The 19,168-nt window shown below is 24.9% G+C and overlaps 1 protein-coding gene across 4 annotated transcripts in view; it reads right to left on the reverse strand.

The window, feature by feature from the left end:
* LOC122502830 (protein tiptop-like) overlaps positions 1-19,168 on the reverse strand; it is a 357,021-nt gene that overhangs the window by 77,736 nt on the left and 260,117 nt on the right. For 2 of the 4 annotated variants that reach the window (XM_043613102.1, XM_043613101.1), the window contains exon 2: positions 9,636-9,768. The exons of 1 other annotated variant lie outside the window; for it this stretch is intronic. In XM_043613102.1, the coding sequence (XP_043469037.1) occupies positions 9,636-9,702 (67 nt within the window). In that variant the 5' untranslated portion in view covers positions 9,703-9,768. Of the gene's footprint in view, positions 1-9,635; positions 9,769-19,168 lie in introns of those variants that run through there. One more of the 4 variants, XM_043613106.1, reaches the window with a different exon arrangement.

A 19,168-nucleotide genomic window follows, 5' to 3' on the forward strand; every position in this document is an offset into this window, starting at 1 on the left:
TTTTTACATTTTTATACAATAAATATATATCTGACTTGAATGCATATAACTTATGTCAGTGACGGTACATGCATACTATATATACGTAATTTGGATATTATGAACATTTATACTGCGAGGGTGCATTATTCATGTGACGTAACATTGTCCCATACGCACGCGAGTCTTTTGTTTCGTAACAAAATTGTGTAAATCACATTGGTTGCCAATATTTTATTTTTGATGGGAAGGAAACCGAGTGATCAGGGATCAGTTATCGCATAAGCTGTAATTTCGAGCCTCGTGACGCTTGTCAACGTTGACTTAATTAATGGCGCAGTTTGAATGCATGGCAATACTCATTATTTTGATATTTCGGTGTGTCTGGAGAGTGACGTGTTCTCTACCAGATTGCATCGATTGCAGAGATCGCATCGGCGTCGTGTGAAGAGCGACATAAATTACAGATTTACGGCTCGTTTCGGGGCCAAGAGGTGATACTTGATCACCTATACGACTCACCAATGCATGGTACAATGTTCACTTCACCGGTTTTGCACACGTAAATCTAAATATGATTGTAACCTTCGAAAAATTTATCTCATTACGTGAACTTAATACACACACACACCCAGTTGACACGAATATGTAATATTTTTTACCAAACATGTAACATGTTCTGTCAGAAGCTTGTACTGATCATGTAGTGAGAAATATCAGTTTTTAAAACTGTAACAAATTTTTAGAACTGTTACAACTGATCTGTAACAATTATGCAATAATAGACCGATCCTTGTTTTTCAATCTTCATGTAACAACATTATTATAACATTTACCCGCGTAGAAACGGAAAAATGGCAAATTCTAGCTAACTATGATCAAAGACTTAAACCAAAGTATAAACAAGCTCCGAGCCATACATTGAAACATTTGACCAACAACTAAAACACCATTTTTATCACCGTTTCCCATACTACAAATTAATATGTATCACTGCTTAAATATATAGTAAACCATAGGCAATAGCTAAATTGGTTTAAACCTTAAAATTATTGTTATATTTTAACTATGGTCAAAATCTTGTGAACCATTTCCTACTTTAAATTTGCTAATACAAGGAATCAAAAAACAATATTCTCAAAAATTATAATCAAATTCTTTAAAACTATTCAATTATTTTCAAAAAATATTCGAAATTCAATTATTTTCAATATCTAGTATTTTCATAAAATTTAGCAAAAGAATTCATTATTCAAAAAAATTGATAAAATTTATCCAAAATTCAATTATATTCATAAGTAATACAATTTTCACAGGAATTCAACTAATTTAGAATAGCATTTTTCTAAAAAATTTCGAAAAAATCAATTATTTAATAAAATTTTTATACAATTCTTCACAATAATTCAATTATTTTCTCTAATAAAAAATTATTAAATAAATGAAAATCCATGAAGAATCTTGATTCTTCATGGATTCTCAAATTTTTATACAATTCTTCACAATAATTCAATTATTTTCTCTAATAAAAAAATATTAAATAATTGAAAATCCATGAAGAATGTTAATTCTTCATGGATTCTCAATTATTTAACAAATTTTTTGATAAAATTCTAATCAAGAATTCAATTATTTTCTTAAATAATAAAACTCATCACAGAATTTTAATTATTTTTTATACCATTTTAAATCAATTAATCGAAAAATTCAATTATTTTCACAAATAATGTTTTTCACAAGAAGTCAATTATTTAAAATAACCCAAATTTTTATAATATTTATTACATTTCGAAAAAATTAATTATTTAAAACATTTTAATAAAATTTTTCGCAATAATTCAATTATTTTCATAAATAATAAAATTCTTCTCATGAATTCAATTATTTTGGAAATTATTTATAAAATTCTTATCAACTATTCAATATTATTTTCATGAATAAAAAAATTTATCGCAGATTTTAATTATTTTTAATACAATTTTACATGAATTGCTCAAGAAATGTAATTATTCTTAAAAATTGAATTTCGAATCCTCGAAATGTTTTTTAAAATTCTTTAGAAGAATTCAATTATTTTCAAAACTATTAAAATTTTTCTCAAGAATTTAATTATTTTCAAATATTTTAATAAAAAACTGTTCGAAAGAAATCAATTATTTTAAATACAATTTTAATTAAACTTTTTTAAAATAATTCAATTATTTTTTTAGATTTTCATAAAATTCCTCCCAAGAAGTCAATTATTTAAATAAATAATTCTTCGAAAGAATTCAATTATGTCGAGAAATAACAAAATTATTTCCGAAAATTCAATTATTTTTAGGCATTTTAATAAAATTCTTTGCAAAATTCAATTATTTTCATAAATAACAATATTCATTACAAGAATTCAATTATTTTTAAAAGTAATATATTTCTTATTGGAAATTTAATTATTTTTAAAAATTCTTATAAAATCGTTCGCAAAAATTCAATTATTTTCATAAATAATAAAATGTTTTTTAGGAATTCAATTATTCTCAAAAATGTTAATAGAATTCTTTGTAAAAAATTATTTTTAAAAACTTTTCGCAACTCAATGATTTGTAATATCTTTTATTTTCATAAAATTTCTAAACAGAATTCAGTTATTTAAAAAAAATTTTGGAAAAATCTTCGTAAGATTTCAATTTCTTTTTATGAAAAATAAAAATTTCTTAGAAATTCAATTATTTAAATTAGAATTTGCATAAAATTAGTAGAACGAAATCAATTATTTAAAATTTTTTTATAAAATTCTTCGCTAGAGTTAAATTATTTTTATGAATATTTAAATTTTTTCATGAATAATAAAATTCGTTGCAGAAATTCAATTCATTAGCAGGAAAAGAAAGAAGTAACTATTTTTGATAAAAATTAGAAAAAAGTCAAGAAAGTAAAATATGTACGAAGAGAGAATATATATTAAATTTTATAAAAGTATTTTACAAATTGGGGAAAAAGTATTGTGAAATTTAGTAAAGTTATATATTAGAATTTAATTAATATTCTTGATAATTGATATAATTATACTAAATTTCACATAAGTTTTTTTACAGTTTAGTATTTTTTATATCAAAATTTTACTTTGTTGCACTTTTTCCCCAATTTGTAAAATACTTTTACAAAATTTAATATATATTCTCTCTTCGTGTAGAATGGAATTTTTGTCAGTTTTATGAAGAATCTAAAACGAGTTTTTTTGGTCGTCAAGTTTAATTTTTTGATAGATACTTTTTTACCACTTTTTTTTAGTTTGAAAGATACTTTTTGATACTTTTTTAAAATTAATTATCGAGTGTGAAGTCTGTAAATTTTAAACATGATTAAAGTCTAGCAAACCTTATGGCCAATGAAAAAAATATTTAAAACCTTCAAAATTTCTATATTTTTCGACATAACTAAAATCTAGCAAGTCATGTCCAACTATTAAAATAGTTTAAATCATGAAAATTTATATATTTTGATTTTTGACAATATCCACATTCCTTGGCCCTTAACTATTTTTGCCTTTGACCACGGTTTGCTAGATTTTAGCAGTGATACATATTAATTTGTATAAATGGTGTAAAATAAGTCGACACATTTTGAAAACAAAAAATTGTTTTAATAAAAAAAAATTAGTGAAAATTTCACGTAGAATGACCCATATTAGATAAAATTAGATATTATAAAATGATTTTCGTAAAAAATCACAGGGTCTGAGAGAGACCCATCAGAATATGCTCCGAGGATTAATATTAAGGTTATAAAACACTCAGTTTGGAATTATTCCGATAGGAATCTATTTAACCGTTCACCATTGGTCGATTTAGGATTTAATCATCGATTAACATTAAATCAGGATTGATGAAACCATATCAGTACTAACAATGCAAGTAGAAAGTGCAATTACGTGAATTGGATGATATCACTAATTCTTCAAATTGAAAAAATTGTTAAAGCAAAAAAAAGACCAAAAACTATTTTAAAAAAAACACCGTTTCGCGAAGTTTTTTTTTAATGAATTTAACGAGGAAATAAAGGCACTGATAATAATAAAATAAAGAAAATGGCACGTAGCGTATAGAAGACTGTAAAAATGCAGAATCGGCGGAAGCTCGTTGGACTTTGAGAAATAATTATGGACTATTAACGTTATTTATGAACTACTTCGGAGAAGTGAATTACGTATGGTAGGATTGAGGGTGTGTAACTTTGAAGCAACATACTTGGAACACATTTTGTCCACAACCCACGCCGGTTCATCGAACGATCGCTACGCGTTACCGATCGCGGTTTACTCGCTTATGGACGCCGTAAATTACCGATTTACGACTCGCTCCAACTCGTCGGGTGATGATAATCGGTTAATGAGTTGCAATTTGCGAACGTGACAGTATCACAACCGATAGTATTGCACGACATTGTCATATCAATTTCAATCACAAAAAATGCATTTGTTTTGACTGCGTACACACAGTTTTTCTGCAGATAACAAATTGAGACAAAAAAACGAATCAAAAGTGTTGCGAGGCAACACTTTTGATTCGTTTTTTTGTCTCAATTTGTTATCTGCAGAAAAACTGTGCATAATGTGATTTTTTCACTGTAACCTAACCAAGTCCTATACTTTGAACCCAAATTGCGTATTTTATTTAAAATTTATTACTCAACCAAAATCAACAAACAATGATTCCCTGGCCTTTTCAAGTCTTTCAACAAATTTTTATAATTAAGTCAATATTTTTTATGTAAATTGCCAAACGCTTTAATAAATAAATGAGAAATATAAATAATATAAATAAATAGAAACAATAAATAAATTAAATAGAAAACACTTTATATAAACTTTATACTTGGAAAGATTCCCTAGAATCTCCATGGGGGCACTTTCAGAAAAAACTTTCCATGTAGGGATAAATAAAAAGTAAGAAAACTTTAAACATTAAACTTCTCTCATTGGTTTAATTTGTTCATTAATATAAACTGTTTCTATCGTTGCATTTTGAAACATTTATCTCTTAAATTTTGATATTGCAATCTTTTAGGGATTTGAATTGCAGGACTCGAACTAGGTTCGTAAATCTCGTAAATGTCCGTAAATTTGCTTCAAGTCTGTAAAAGTCAGTTTTTTGAAAAAAAAGGTCCGTAATTTGACAGAAAAAAGACGAAAAGTTCGTAAATTGTACGATATCATTTTGAAAATTTTGAAAAAGTTAGAAATTATTGTAAAAATTCAATTATTTTTAAAAGCAATAAAATTCTTTGTAGAAATTCAATTATGTTCAAAAATTTTTTTAAATTCTTATAAAAATTTCAATTATCTTTAGAAATAATGAAATTTTTTTCCAAAATTCAATTATATTCAAAAATTTTAATAAAATTCTTCTCAAAATTTTAATTATTTTAAAAAATTCACATCAAAATTTCAATTATCTTTATGGAAATTATTAAATTTTTCTCCAAAATTCAATTATATTCAAAAATTCTTGTCAAAATTTCAATTATTTTAAAAAATTCTCATCAAAATTTCAATTATCTTTATGGAAATAATTAAATTTTTCTCCAAAATTCAATTATATTCAAAAATTTGAATAAAATTCTTGTAAAAAATTCAATTATTTTAAAATTTTTTTCTCAATTCAATGATTTTCAATATATCTACTATTTTAATCAAATTTTTAAAAAGAAATTATTATAAAAAATTTTAATAAAATTCTACGCTTATTTATTTATTTTCATAAATAATAAAAATTTCACAGGAATTCAATTATTTATAAATTTTTCATAAATTTCTTCGCAATCATTCAATTATTTTCATAAATAATAAAATTTTTACAGATATTCAATTATTTTCAACAATAAAAAAAACTCATTGCAGAATTTCAATTATTACATTCTCATTTTTAATTCAATTTTAATCGACTTTCTCGAAAAATCTAATTATTCTTAAAAATTTTATTGAAATTTCGTCAAAAGAATTGAATTATTTAAAAAAAATTTAACAAAATTCTACTCAATAATTCAATTATTTACAATCTACAATCTTGGCTATACAAGTGTTTTTACAACCGTAGAACATTCCTTACAAACATTTCTTAATACTAAATTTTTGCGCCTACAGAGCGACTTGAAAATTAGGAGTACTCGCATTTGCCTGGACCACCCGTCTAATGGGTGTAATTTGAATTCTAGTAGAATTATTTAATAAAAACTGATTTAAAAATGAATTTTAGTTAAACTTTTAAATTATAATTGAATATTAAAAGCATTATATTAGAGCGTGAATTTTCAGAAATAATTGAATTTCGAAAAGGTTTTAAATTAAAATCTTTAAAAATCTGAATTTTTCTTATTTTTAACTAACAGTTCTGTGGAATTAATTTTTTTGAGAAAGTTTAATTGCGGATTTTTTAAAAAAACTATTTGAAGTTTTTTATTTTCTTATATATATTTAATGAAAGAATTTACGAATAATTAAAATTTTGTTAAATTGAATTGTAAGCAAATAAATTTGAAATATCAAAGAAATTTTTTAAAAATTGTTAAAAATAATGCTTATATAGGGGAGACTGGGGCGAAAAGTTAAATTGTGAAAACAGTTAAAATTCATTATCTTTCGAACGGAAATAGTTAGAGCATTGCAATTTTAACTATAGAAGGGTGTTATCACCCTAAATAAATGTCCGGAGTTATGTGACATTCTGCTAATTTTTATGGTGTCCATATTTAAAGTTTGCTTTCACCCTACTTTTGAAAATTTTTTCGTAAAAGAAAATATCAACTTTTAAGTATATTTTTTGCATTTATCCTCACCGCGATTTTTTTCTTCATTATTTGGGTCCCCTGAAGAGATACCTAAAGGTATTTGCTAAATATCTTTAGTCAGATTTTTTATATTTGTTGTTAAAGCCAAAAACGCACCCTGGGGCGAAAAGTTAAATGTATTTTTACATATTATTAAAAATTTTTTTTTTATTTTTCGTTTTTTGGGTTTATTTGTTTAAAAATGATTTATTTGACATTAGGCAAGTAGTTTATCAAAAAACAAGACTGCTCACGTGAAATAAACCAAAAAAAATTTTTTTTTTTTTTTGAAATTTCAATTTATTAACTTTATAATTATTCTAAAGCTTTTGTTAAGTAAACAAAGATCTTTTATTAACTAAATTACTTGTTTACGTATACTTTAACTTATCTACTACTTAACACCTATCAGAAAATAGTTTTAGTAGGCTAAAAATAGAATTGAACTTTTTGCCCCAGCCATTTAACTTTTCGCCCCAGCATGGGGCGAAAAGTTAAAAAAGACAAAATTTTCAAAAAAGGACATAACATGTATTGTATGCGAAAATATCAAAAACTTTTTTATTGAAAGTTGTAGGGGACAAGATGCCCTACCACGGTGGTCCTCGAATAATTTCAACTTTGACTTTCTTCTATACCTCTGATTTTCTTTTTGGGAATGTTAGGGGACTACTTCAGGACCATTTTGTAAGAAAAATTAAAATCGAAGACTGAGCACTTTTTTTAATCGAGATTTTTCGATTTTTTAATAATTTTTTTAAAGAAAAATCGTATTTACTCACCATTTACTCATTATGTGATTATATTTGTTTACTTAGAAGTACACATAACCCAAAATAAAGAAAATTATGTAAATTTTATTTTAAAAAAATTATATTTATTAATTAAAAGTAATTTAAATGAACATAACGAACATTTTCAGAAAACATAAATAATTTAAATGTGTTGTGAGTTATATTTCTAAGTAAACAAATATAATAATAAGTAAACAAATATAATAATAACATAATGAGTAAATAGAGAGTAAATACGATTTTTCCTTAAAAAAAATTATAAAAAAAAATTTTTAAATCTCCATTAAAAAAAGTGCTCAGTCTTCGATTTTAATTTTTCTTGCAAAATGGTCCTAAAGCAGTCCCCTAACATTCCCAAAAAGAAAATCAGAGGTAGAAGAAAGTCGAAGTTAAAATTATTCGAGGACCACCGTGCTACAATATTGATGTATAAATATTTGCATCTAAGCGGATTATATTGTCTAAAAAAAATCATTTATGCAAAATTTAACTTTTCGCCCCAGTCTCCTCTATAGAAGAATTTTAGTTAAAAACACGAATAAAAAATTTAATTTTGGAAAAGTTACAAATTATTGCAGAAATTCAATTATTTAATTTAATTATTTAAAAATTTAATATTCTTCAAAAATAATAAAATTCTTCTTACGGATTCAATTATTTTCACAAATAATAAAACTCATCGCAGAATTTTAATTATTTTAAAATTGTAATACAATATTTTAATCAAATTTCGCGAAAAATGTAAATATTTTTAAAAATTTTATTTAAATTCGTCGAAAAAATTCAATTATTTAAAAATTTGTTGATAACATTCTTTATGGGAATTGAATTTTAAGAAACATTCAATTATACAATAAATTATTTATTTTTGTATTTAAATAATTGAGTACTAGTAGAATTTTCTAATAAAAATTGATTTAAAAATGAATTTCAGATAAAATTTTATATAATAAGTTGAATATTAAAAGCAATATAGCGTAAACTCTTAAAAATAATTGAATTTTGAAATTAATTTTTTTGAAAAAGTTATTAAATTGAATTTTATTTATATAACAAAAACAGCCTCAAACAGCCTCAAACAGCCTCAAAAACATGGCTCCAATCCATAATTTTTTCAATTTTGAATTTTCGAAACAAAATACTTATAAGTTAGAGATTTAAATAATTTTTATTTATTAGATTTATGGAACATTACCAAAAACATTTTGTATATAAAAAAATAATCTGCAATGTGAAGAGGTACAAATATAGTATAACTTCTTAAAGGTCAATTACTCAGATGAAGCAGAAATTTGTTCGTCAAGAGATGTCCAAATAATTCACATGCATGAAATATTACACATTTGATGATCGGATTGAGTTGCAATTTGCAATAACTCGAGTGAAACTTGAAGTGAAACGAGACAACTTCAGTTGAACCCAGAAGTCCGACACTTTTCATGTAAAACTGAAATATTTCAAAGGAAAATTCAATTTTTAATTATTTCTATAAGAAGTAATAAAAATATAAATGTAATAATTTTTAGTTTTCGGTACGCTCATATTTAAGTACATATAGTAACTTTTAAAAATTTTATACTGATTCTTATTTATTCAAATATTATATAATATGTATTATTCAAAATGATATATTTTCTCGAATACGTACTCAAATAATAAAAAACAAATTTTCCTTAAATTGTAGCATTTTATTTTAAATGTTCATAAGAAGATATTAAATGAAACTGATGATTTTCCTTCAGTATAACTTTCAAACATATTGTTATACTTTATGAATTGAACCGCCGTCGACCAAAGTCCTTTTGGTCGCCGGCGGTTCAATTGTTTAAACAATCTGTAAAGAAAATATTTTTTTTAATAAAACTAAATGTTTTTGGTTTAAATATCCTTTATTATTCACTCTCTTTTTTTCAATATTTTAAACTAATTCGGTATTTTTAAAGATGAGAAAAATTTCATTTTATGAATTTACTAAATAGAAACTTATGGGTTCTTGTTGATAAATGGAAAAAATCGTTTACTGAGCGAGGTGTTTTCAAATACTTGTGTATTTACCGGTAATGTTATCGCCGCGCTGCTGCGGCCACCGGAAGGAAGGCCTTGGCTGTTGCTTGCTTCGCATATCTCCCGTCCAGTACCGGCAGGGTCAGTGGTTGGTTTTTCTGTACGATTGGAGACCACTACTTACCTAAAAAATAAAGAACAAACATTATAATGCGCTCCTTCAAAAAAATCCAGTCATTAAGGAATTTTAGGATCATTTTATTTTACTATATAGCTTTAGGAAAAAAAAATGTATCAAACATTCCTTTCAATACAATCCTGAAGAATAGCTTATAATTATACAATATTAAATATTATTAAAATTAAATCATTTATGTTTTCTAATAAATAATTGCAATTATATTTATTTTGGTGAAATATAAAACACGAGAATTGCGGATAGGGTGTTTAAAAATCGTTAGTTCCAAAAATTCGTTCAGTTCTTCAAATAAAAACAAGAACGTATCATTTACCAACCATCCTTATCATTAACTTACTGGTCTTATGTTACTATTTTTCCTCTTTTTCCCTCATTGCTCTGATAATTACAAATCAGTAGGATTTTTGAATGAGTAAATATTGCACAATTATTGAATAAAATTGATCGAAAATGTTCAATGAGTTATAGCTCTTTGGAAAGACAGCTAACCAAGTAGCGAGTGTGTCCAAAACACCTTTCATAATCTGCCATCTGCAAATGGCGGTACTGACAGCTTAAATTTTGTGTGTGACGTTCGTTCGAAATGACAAGTCTACAATGTGAACGGCATACCATTTGGACATAATTTCGTCTCACAATCAGAGACTAGCCATCACTATACTACTCTGAAATCAGTATTTATAAATTGTTATTTATAAATAACAACTTTCGTGTTTTACTGCACAAGCCGGAAAATTATTTTTTTCGCGTTGTCTGAGAACAGTAAGTCATCTTCTTCAGTATTTGTTGTGCTAAATCCGAATCTGAGGACAAAAGCTTTTCACCACTTCAGGTTTTTGAAAAAAAGAGTGGAAACTCACAAAAATAACTTCTTTAGCAGTTTTTGAAAATTTGTAACTGTTCTTGACCCGTCAGGCAAAGCGGTATTTTCTAGAGTTTCATTCTCACTTTTCTCAAAATTCTTACATGATGGAAAGTTTTTTTTTGGTAAATTCGGGTTGAACGAAACAAAAACTGTAGAAAGTGACATCCCGATTTCAGACAACAGAAAAAAAATTACAATAACCCTTCAAAAATTCAATTATTTTCTATAATTTTGAACTAAATTTCATCTCTAAATCAATTATTTATATTAATTTTTAATAACTTTTGGAAATTTTTTCGAGAATTAAATTATTTCAATACAAAAATTCAATTTTTTATAATAATTGAAACAGTTTATTTTTCTTTTTAAAAATATTAAAGTAGAATATTTCCAAAAATTTTAATAAAGAAATTCTTAAAATTAATTTTTTAAAAATATTTCTAAATAATTTTTGAAAGACTTAAAATATGTCCAAAAATTTAAATTTGGTAAAATCTTTTAAAAAATAATGGAAATTTGGTAAAATCTTTAAAAAATAATTGAAATTTGATAACATTTTTTAAAAATAATTGAGCTTTTAAAAAAAATATTCAACATTTTGAAGAATTTTAATTATAAATGACTTTTTCGAAATTTTAATAAGTCTGAAAAAGTAAATTTAAAAAAATTTCAATTTGCTTTGTTCGAAATTTATTGAATCTTAAAAAATTATGATAAAATAATTCGAAGAATTAGTTTTTTTTAAAAATATTGTAATGTAATTTTTCGAAAATAATTAAATTTCTAAACAGAATTTTTGTATTAATTTTAAAAAAAAGTAATTAATTTTTAGAAGAATTTTATTTAAAAAATTTAAATATGATTATTTTCTCCAAAATTTTAAAAATGATTCTAAAAAATTTTAATGTTATTTTTTGTATGTATTTGAATTGTCGGAAATATGTAATCGAAATTATTGAAAATAATTGAATTTTAAAAAAGTAGAATGAAACAATTCGGAGAATTAGTTTTTTTTAAATATTTTAATATTATTTTTACAACCTAATTTTCTTTAATTTTCATTTTTATTAAATTTACACTTGACGATTTTTGATTAAAATTTTTGAGAATTCAATAATTATTTCCAAAATTTTAAATTGAAATTTTTTAAAAGATATTTTTCAAAAATTGTAATAAAACACTTGAAAAAAATGATTTATTTTCAATTAAATTTTACAAAATTTCAATTATTCAAAACCTTTTTAATTGTATATTTCAAAAATTCAATTAGAAAAATTATTCAAAAATAAATTTCCAATGATTTGTCCATAGTTATACTTTTCACAAAATTTGAAAGAAAGGTCGAAAAAGTCGCAATTTTTTAATAATAATAATAATAATAATAATAATAATAATAATAATTTTAAGAAAATGTATACATTTAAAAAAAAAAATCTGTTTTAATTGTCAACAAAAGCTTTAAATCACTGAGTTAAAAAAAAGAAAAATGTTTTAAAAACAATAAATTTGATTAAAGGGTAGAATTTTTCTCTTTTCCATTGTTTTCGAGTTTTTGCTTACAGTTAAAAAAGGTATTTTTTTTAAAACACAAATTTCATTAAAGGCTAGAATTTTTCTCTTTTCCATTGTTTTCAAATTTTCGCCCATTACACTTAAAAAAGGAAATTTTTTTTAAAACGATATATTTCATTAAAGGGTAGAATTTTCTCTTTCTCATTGTTTTTGCCCACAGTTAAAAAAATCATTTTTTTTTAATAACTATAAATTTTATTAGTAAGGGTAGAATTTTTCTTTTTTTTTTTTGTTTTCAAGTTAAGAAAGAAAAATTTGTTTATAAAAGTAAAAAGTTTCATCAGGTGGAAGAATTTTTCTTCTATCCATTGTTTTCAAATTTTTGCCCATAATTTAAGAAAAGAAAAAATAATTAGTAGGGAATTCGCCTATTACCCAAAATATAACAGTTTTCCAAAATTTATTTATTTAAATTGTGGTTGAAGATGAATTTACAAAGACAAAAGAGATATTTTTTTTAACAACAAAAACAGGAGATGGAAAAACAGAAAATTTATTTTTAAAAAACCCACCAAGTAAAGCTATTTATTTTTCCATTTTAAGAATATATTTCAATTCACGGAGAATTTTGTGAATTTAAATAATAATAGAGAAAAAGCAGCTATATGGTTATGATGAATATTTGCATGGGCAAACAATAAACTATTCAAAATTGAGAAAAAAAAAGATGGAGTAGAAGAAAGAAAGAAATTTTATTGGAACGCCCTTATGCCTATTATCCCCTTACATCTCTCTCATTCTCTACGGGTCCCCCCAAAAGAGGTTGACGTTGAGCGCGAATTAAAATGTCTCATAAATATCTAAAACAAAGACAGCACATTTTGGAGGGCGTTCGTCCGAAAGATATACGGCTAGCTACGATAGCGACAAAGTGAGAATTCCCGGGATGAGAGTCCAGCTTTCCTCCTGACTTTCTGATTTTCCCTGTTACCAAACGTTACATAAATTAACCTAACGTTCACAGGCGTGGTGGATATGGATTAACAAGAAAAATAATAACGAGCAGCGATTCGTCTCTCCCTTGAATGCTCAATGTATTATTGTTGTCCTAAATATATTTCGTTTCAAAATTGCCGAGAAGCATTTTCCTTCTCGCATAACTGCTTATTTATTCCCAATTTTTTCATCTCAATTTCATTTTCGCCGAATTCACACAAAGTGTTACTAACTAGCAACAATTAGCTGACTATTCACTCATTTTTTTAAAAATAAAATGAGCAGTTTTAAAAATAATAGAACATAAAAATTAAATTTAAAAATTAAATTTTTAGAATTCTTAAGAAAATTCTTAATTTTTGTGTCTTTTTTGTTTGACTCATAAACTATAAAATTATCACGAATTCTAATACAAACACTTCAATTTTTCAATTTCTGACAAAAATTTCTTTTTAAATAACTTAAATCTTGAACAACTATCATCAAATAAATAAATTATTTAATGAATAATTTTACTTAAATATTTCAAAATTAATTCAATTTTAAAAGAGTTGCGTTTACAATTTTCATAAATGAATTAACTTCAAACGGTTTCAGTTCGAAATTTTATAAAATTTCAATGTTAAATGAATTTAATTACAAATTTTCAAGAACTTAGATTTTTGTAAAATTTTAATAATTCAAAGTCTTCTAAAATTAATTAAATTTGTCAATATATACTTCATTAATTATTATTAAAAATAATGGATTTATAGAAGAATTTTAGTTAAAAACAATAAAAATATTGAATTTCGAAGAAGTTACAAATAATTTCAGAAATTCAATTATTTTCAAAAGTAATAAAATTCTTATCACAAAATTCAATTCTATTGAAAATTTACAAAAAAATCTCGACAAAATCCCAATTATTATCTTTATAAATAAAATTTTTTTTCAAAATTCATTTATTTTAAAAAATTATAATAAAATTCTTGTCAAAATTTCAATTATTTTCAAAAAAATTTCCTCATTTCAATGATTTTCAATATCTACTATTTTAATAAAATTACCCAAAAGAATTCAATCATTTAAAAACAATTTTAATAAAATTCTACGCAAACATTTAATTATTTTCATAAATAATAAAAATTTCACAGGAATTTGAATATTTACAAATTTTTTGTAAGTTTATTCTCAATAATTCAATTATTTTCAGAAATAAAATTTTTAACATGGATTCAATTATTTTCATGAATAATAAAACTCATCGCAGAATTTCAATGATTTTTAATACAATTTTAATTTCAATTCTGTTGAAATTAGTTACACTGTAAAAAATTTGGGGATTTTTCCCTGAGGTTCCTTGTGGAATATTCCACAAATTCACGGGGAAAAGTATTTTCACTACGATTTTGGGGAATTTTCCACAAATTAGTGAAATTTTGAACAAACTTGGGGAAAAGTGATAAAATATTAGGGAATTTTCTACAAAGCGAAGGGGAAAAAATTTTCCACTACAATTTTGTGCAATTTTCCACATAATAGTGAAAATTTCAACAATATTATAGGGAAATTTGTATATAATTTTAGGGAATTTTCCACATATTAGTAAGAAAATGTCATTTTATGAAAGCTTTGTGGAATTTTCCCAAATTTAATGAAAATTTCCACAAAGTTGAAAAAACTTTTTTAAATTTTATAAAATGGGTTAATTTTTACTAAATTGCATGTACAAAATTATTAACATTTTTACAAAATGTATGATTTAGGGGCTAAAAAATTAATATTTATATTACAGTGAAATGTTTTTTTATAATACTTCATTAAATTAATGTTTTAAACAAATGAGCTTTGTCTAATTTATAATTTAAATAACAATTTTTACTAGAAAAAGCATTTAGAAGAAATGAAATTAATTAAACTTTACAATTATTATAATTTTAATAATTTAATAATTATATAATAAAAAATACTTTCACTATAAACTACATAAATTTTTTGTTCTACTTATAGTAAAAATTTTATCTTAAAAATACAATTAATACTTTGGTAAAAAATTTTTTAATAAAGCATGTTTAACAAACAATTATAAACTATTTTTTACTTATAAAAAGCATTGCCATAAATAGTTAGGTTTATTAAAAGATATATACTATGGGGGGCCTTAAAATTTTTTTGCTCTTAGTCAAAAGTATAAAATGTTTTGAAGCATTTTCTCATTTTGAAAGATTTGGCACATCTGGTTTGTCTTTGGATGACCAACAATACCTAAGGGTTTCTCGTTGCAAGGGGACGTATTTTATGAGTTTCTCGCAGGACCCGCTTTTTTCTTATAAATTTATTTAGCTAGAATGTTTGAGAAATTCTCAAGAAGTCTTCTTCGAAAAGTCTTTCAAGATGATATTACATGTTAGTTGCTTTTCAGCCTTCGTAAGAGTAAAACCTTGAGTGAAAAAAATATTCAAAGTTATTAAATATATAGTGATGGTTATATGTATAATAGTGAAGTGGACAATTCGACAATATTTAATAATATTCTAGAACGATATTTAAGGATTATTTAAAAATTATTAAAAAGGTAAATAATATTTAAAGATATATTATAATTATATTGTAAGTGTAACATATTGTATTGTTAAGTTTTTTAAAACTATGTAGTACTTTTAATTGAAGTACTTATCGTTCACTGACAGTACCTAATATAATAAACAGTATTTAAAAAATTTGTTCAAGATTTATTCAACCTTACAAACCAATCTTCCCAAATATGAAAGGATAAAATTTACTGAAAAATTCTGTACTATTTTACAGTAAAAATATCCCAACGTTCGAAGAGAAAAATTCCATAATAAGTAATTTAAAAGAGAAATTTTCTAAGAATTTACAAGAAAAATTTTCCAAGGTTGCAAAGGGAAGATTCCCCAAGATTTCAAAGGGAACAGTTCCCAAGGATGCAAAGGGAAAATTCCACAAGATTTTAAAGGGAAATTTCCTCGAGTTTCTTGGGGAAAATTCCCCAAGATTTCAAAGGGAAAATTCACCAAGATTATAAAGGGAAAATTCCCCAAGGTTTTAAAGGGAAAATTCCACAAGATTTTAAAGGGAAAATTCCTCTAGTTTTCTTGGGGAAAATTCCCTAAGTTTTCTTGGTGGAAATTTACCTTTTTTGGTTAAAATTGCGTCACCAAGATTTTGGGGAATTTTCCCCAAAAATTTTTTACAGTGTAGAGAGAAATCAATTATCTTGACAAATATGGAAATTCTTCCCAGAAATTCAATTGTTTTCAAGAATTTTAATAAAATTCTTTGTAAAATGCAATTATTTTTATAAATAACAATATTAATCGCACGAGAATAAAATTATTTTCAGAAATTCAATTATTTTCAATTATCTTTATAAAGAGCAAAATTCTTTTTTGAAATTCAATTATTTAAAAAAATTGTAATAAAATTCTGCTTAAACATATTTAATTATTTTTATAATTAATAATAATTTAGCAAGATTTCAATTATTTGCAAATTTATTATACTTTTTTCGCAATAATTCATTTTTACAAATAATAAAACTGTTCTCAAGAATTTAATTATTTTCATAAATAACACAACTCAACGTAGAATTTTAATTATTTTTGATACAATTTTAATCAAATTTTTCGAAAAATGGAATCATTCTTAAAAATTTAACTGATAAAATTTTTTATGAAAATTCAATTTTAAGAAACATTCAAGTATTTAATAACTTATTTATTTTTTTATTTAAATAATTTAATTCTCGTAGAATTTTCTAATAAAAATTTATTTAAAAATGAATTTCCTAATAACCGATTCATTACGTCTATTTATGAAAATAATTTAATACTTGCATCGAATTTTATTACACTTTTTTTAAATAATTTAATTCTTTTGAGAAGACTCGGAGTGATCGATTTCTTTATGTTTTACAACAAAATTTGAATAAGTTGTTAATTTCAAAAGTTTGAATTTAAAATTTTTGAAAATCTTAATTCCTATGGAAAAATGATAATAATTAAATATTTAAATATTTAAAAAAGAAATTATTGTTTTCGAATAATTTTACAATATTAAAGACATTCGTTAATAAATTTAACAAAACATTTTTTTCCTTTATTTTCTAAAAAATTTTTTAGTAAAAATTAAAAAATTTTCAGTTTTATTTTCAATTAAATTTTCTAACTGATGACAAATATAATTTTTAAACATTTTTTTCCTCTATTTTTAAAAAACTTTGAATTTTATTAAAACAATGTAAATTAAGAAATATAATTGACGCAAATTATTTCCTTATGAAAATTGAGAATTTTTTACAAAAATATTAAGAAACGGGAATATTTAATGTTTTTTTCCAAAAGAAAAAAATGAGTTTATAAAGAATACAATAAATTTTTTAAAAATTGGTCAGCCAGGTTGGATCCGCCATTTTGAATTTTTGAAAACTAACATGAAATTCGTATTCAGCAACCACAAAAACCCCTGTGGAACAAGTTTCAGGCGAATTGAAGGAATTTTAAAAAAATTGACGCCATATTGGATCCGCCATCTTAAATTTTGAATATTTACGAGTTTCTTTGATGGTTTAACATTATATAATATTTTTTCACTGTGTTAAAGTTGTTTTTATAGAATCTTCTTGTTTATTTTTATTTATAATCTTGTTTGCAATCAGTTTTTGCGAATTTTATTAATTTCTGAAAAAACTATAGACGTGATGGCGAAAACCTGAGTTCGGATTCGAATTCAGCGACCCAAAAAACATGATCCGGTCAATACTTCCTTTAAAAAACTTTTGTGATTCTGTGTAAATAGAATGGCGCTAAAATATTCAAATACTTTAATATTTCTGTCTTATGTTCAAAAATACGATTTTAGTCCCGATTTTCAATGTTGAAATTGTATAATAGCATTTTCTTGAATATGTTTTGCAAACAAAAAGGAAAATTTTGTGAGTCTTTATCTTTTTTGGAAGTTGTTGCGCGTTCACTCGAGGAAGGTAGATTTAAGAACCCACCGTTTCGATTTAAATTACAGCCGGCAGTTAGAGGCGTGTAACAGAATCTCTAAATTATGGTGACTTAATTCTGGAGGCTCTGACTGTTGCAGATAAGGCTTAATCGACGATAAATTAATTCGAAATGTTTCCAGCAACCCCAAGTCACTAAATCTTGAGGAATTATTATTATCGCCGTGAGAATATCGATCTAGAGTTTGGATTTTTTGAGCTGTGTGTGGCTGCTGGAGCGAACTTCTTCTCCACCCCCGGAAAAATCAGATCTGGAACACAAAAGGTCGAGTGATTTGTGTCGTTCGCCATTCTTTTGACCGTGCGGTGCGGTATTCGGTTTTACTGTGTCTTTTGGAGTGAGTCTCTCGCTCTCTTTCTAGTAGATATGGCTGGGTAATATACGATCCCTGCATCTGTTCCCAGAGTGACGCAACGTCCCGCTATAGATCACACCCAGGCTTTTAGAGAGTGAAGGCTGTTAAGGAGAGTGCGAGAGACCATGATAAAGAGAATGAGAGAGCGAGAGACTTTAGATGGGCAGTCTGCGGGAGAAAGAGAGAGGAAAAGAAAGAGCCAAGAGAGACGGACAGGATGACGTACTGTTACTGTTAAACTCGCTGCCGTCGCAACGTGTAAAGAAGAGCTGAGCGGATCGTTTCTCTCTTACCCTCCATTGTGCTTCTCCTCTTCTCTTTCTCTTTTAAGCTCTTTCTTTTTCCTTGTTCTTCCTATCCATACATCCGGAAATTGAGAAGGGTGCCCAGCACAGAAAACATTGGAGGAAAGACGCAAGCGCGCAGGCCTAAGTTTGCTCTCGATTCTGACACGAACATGTTCAGACACGTAAACTGGACAGGTGAATTTATCACTTCGAACCAAATGAGCTTTCTTGTCGTTGAAGATTTACAAAGAAATATATTGTCATGTTTAGGCTGAAATTATCACAATGGAATGGTCTTTCGGAATATCGCATTATTATTTCGAATAATAAAGGTTACTCTTTTAAATAACTT

This window comes from Leptopilina heterotoma, unplaced genomic scaffold (assembly GCF_015476425.1).
Source record: "Leptopilina heterotoma isolate Lh14 unplaced genomic scaffold, ASM1547642v1 Lhet_24, whole genome shotgun sequence".
Lineage (NCBI taxonomy): Eukaryota > Metazoa > Arthropoda > Insecta > Hymenoptera > Figitidae > Leptopilina > Leptopilina heterotoma.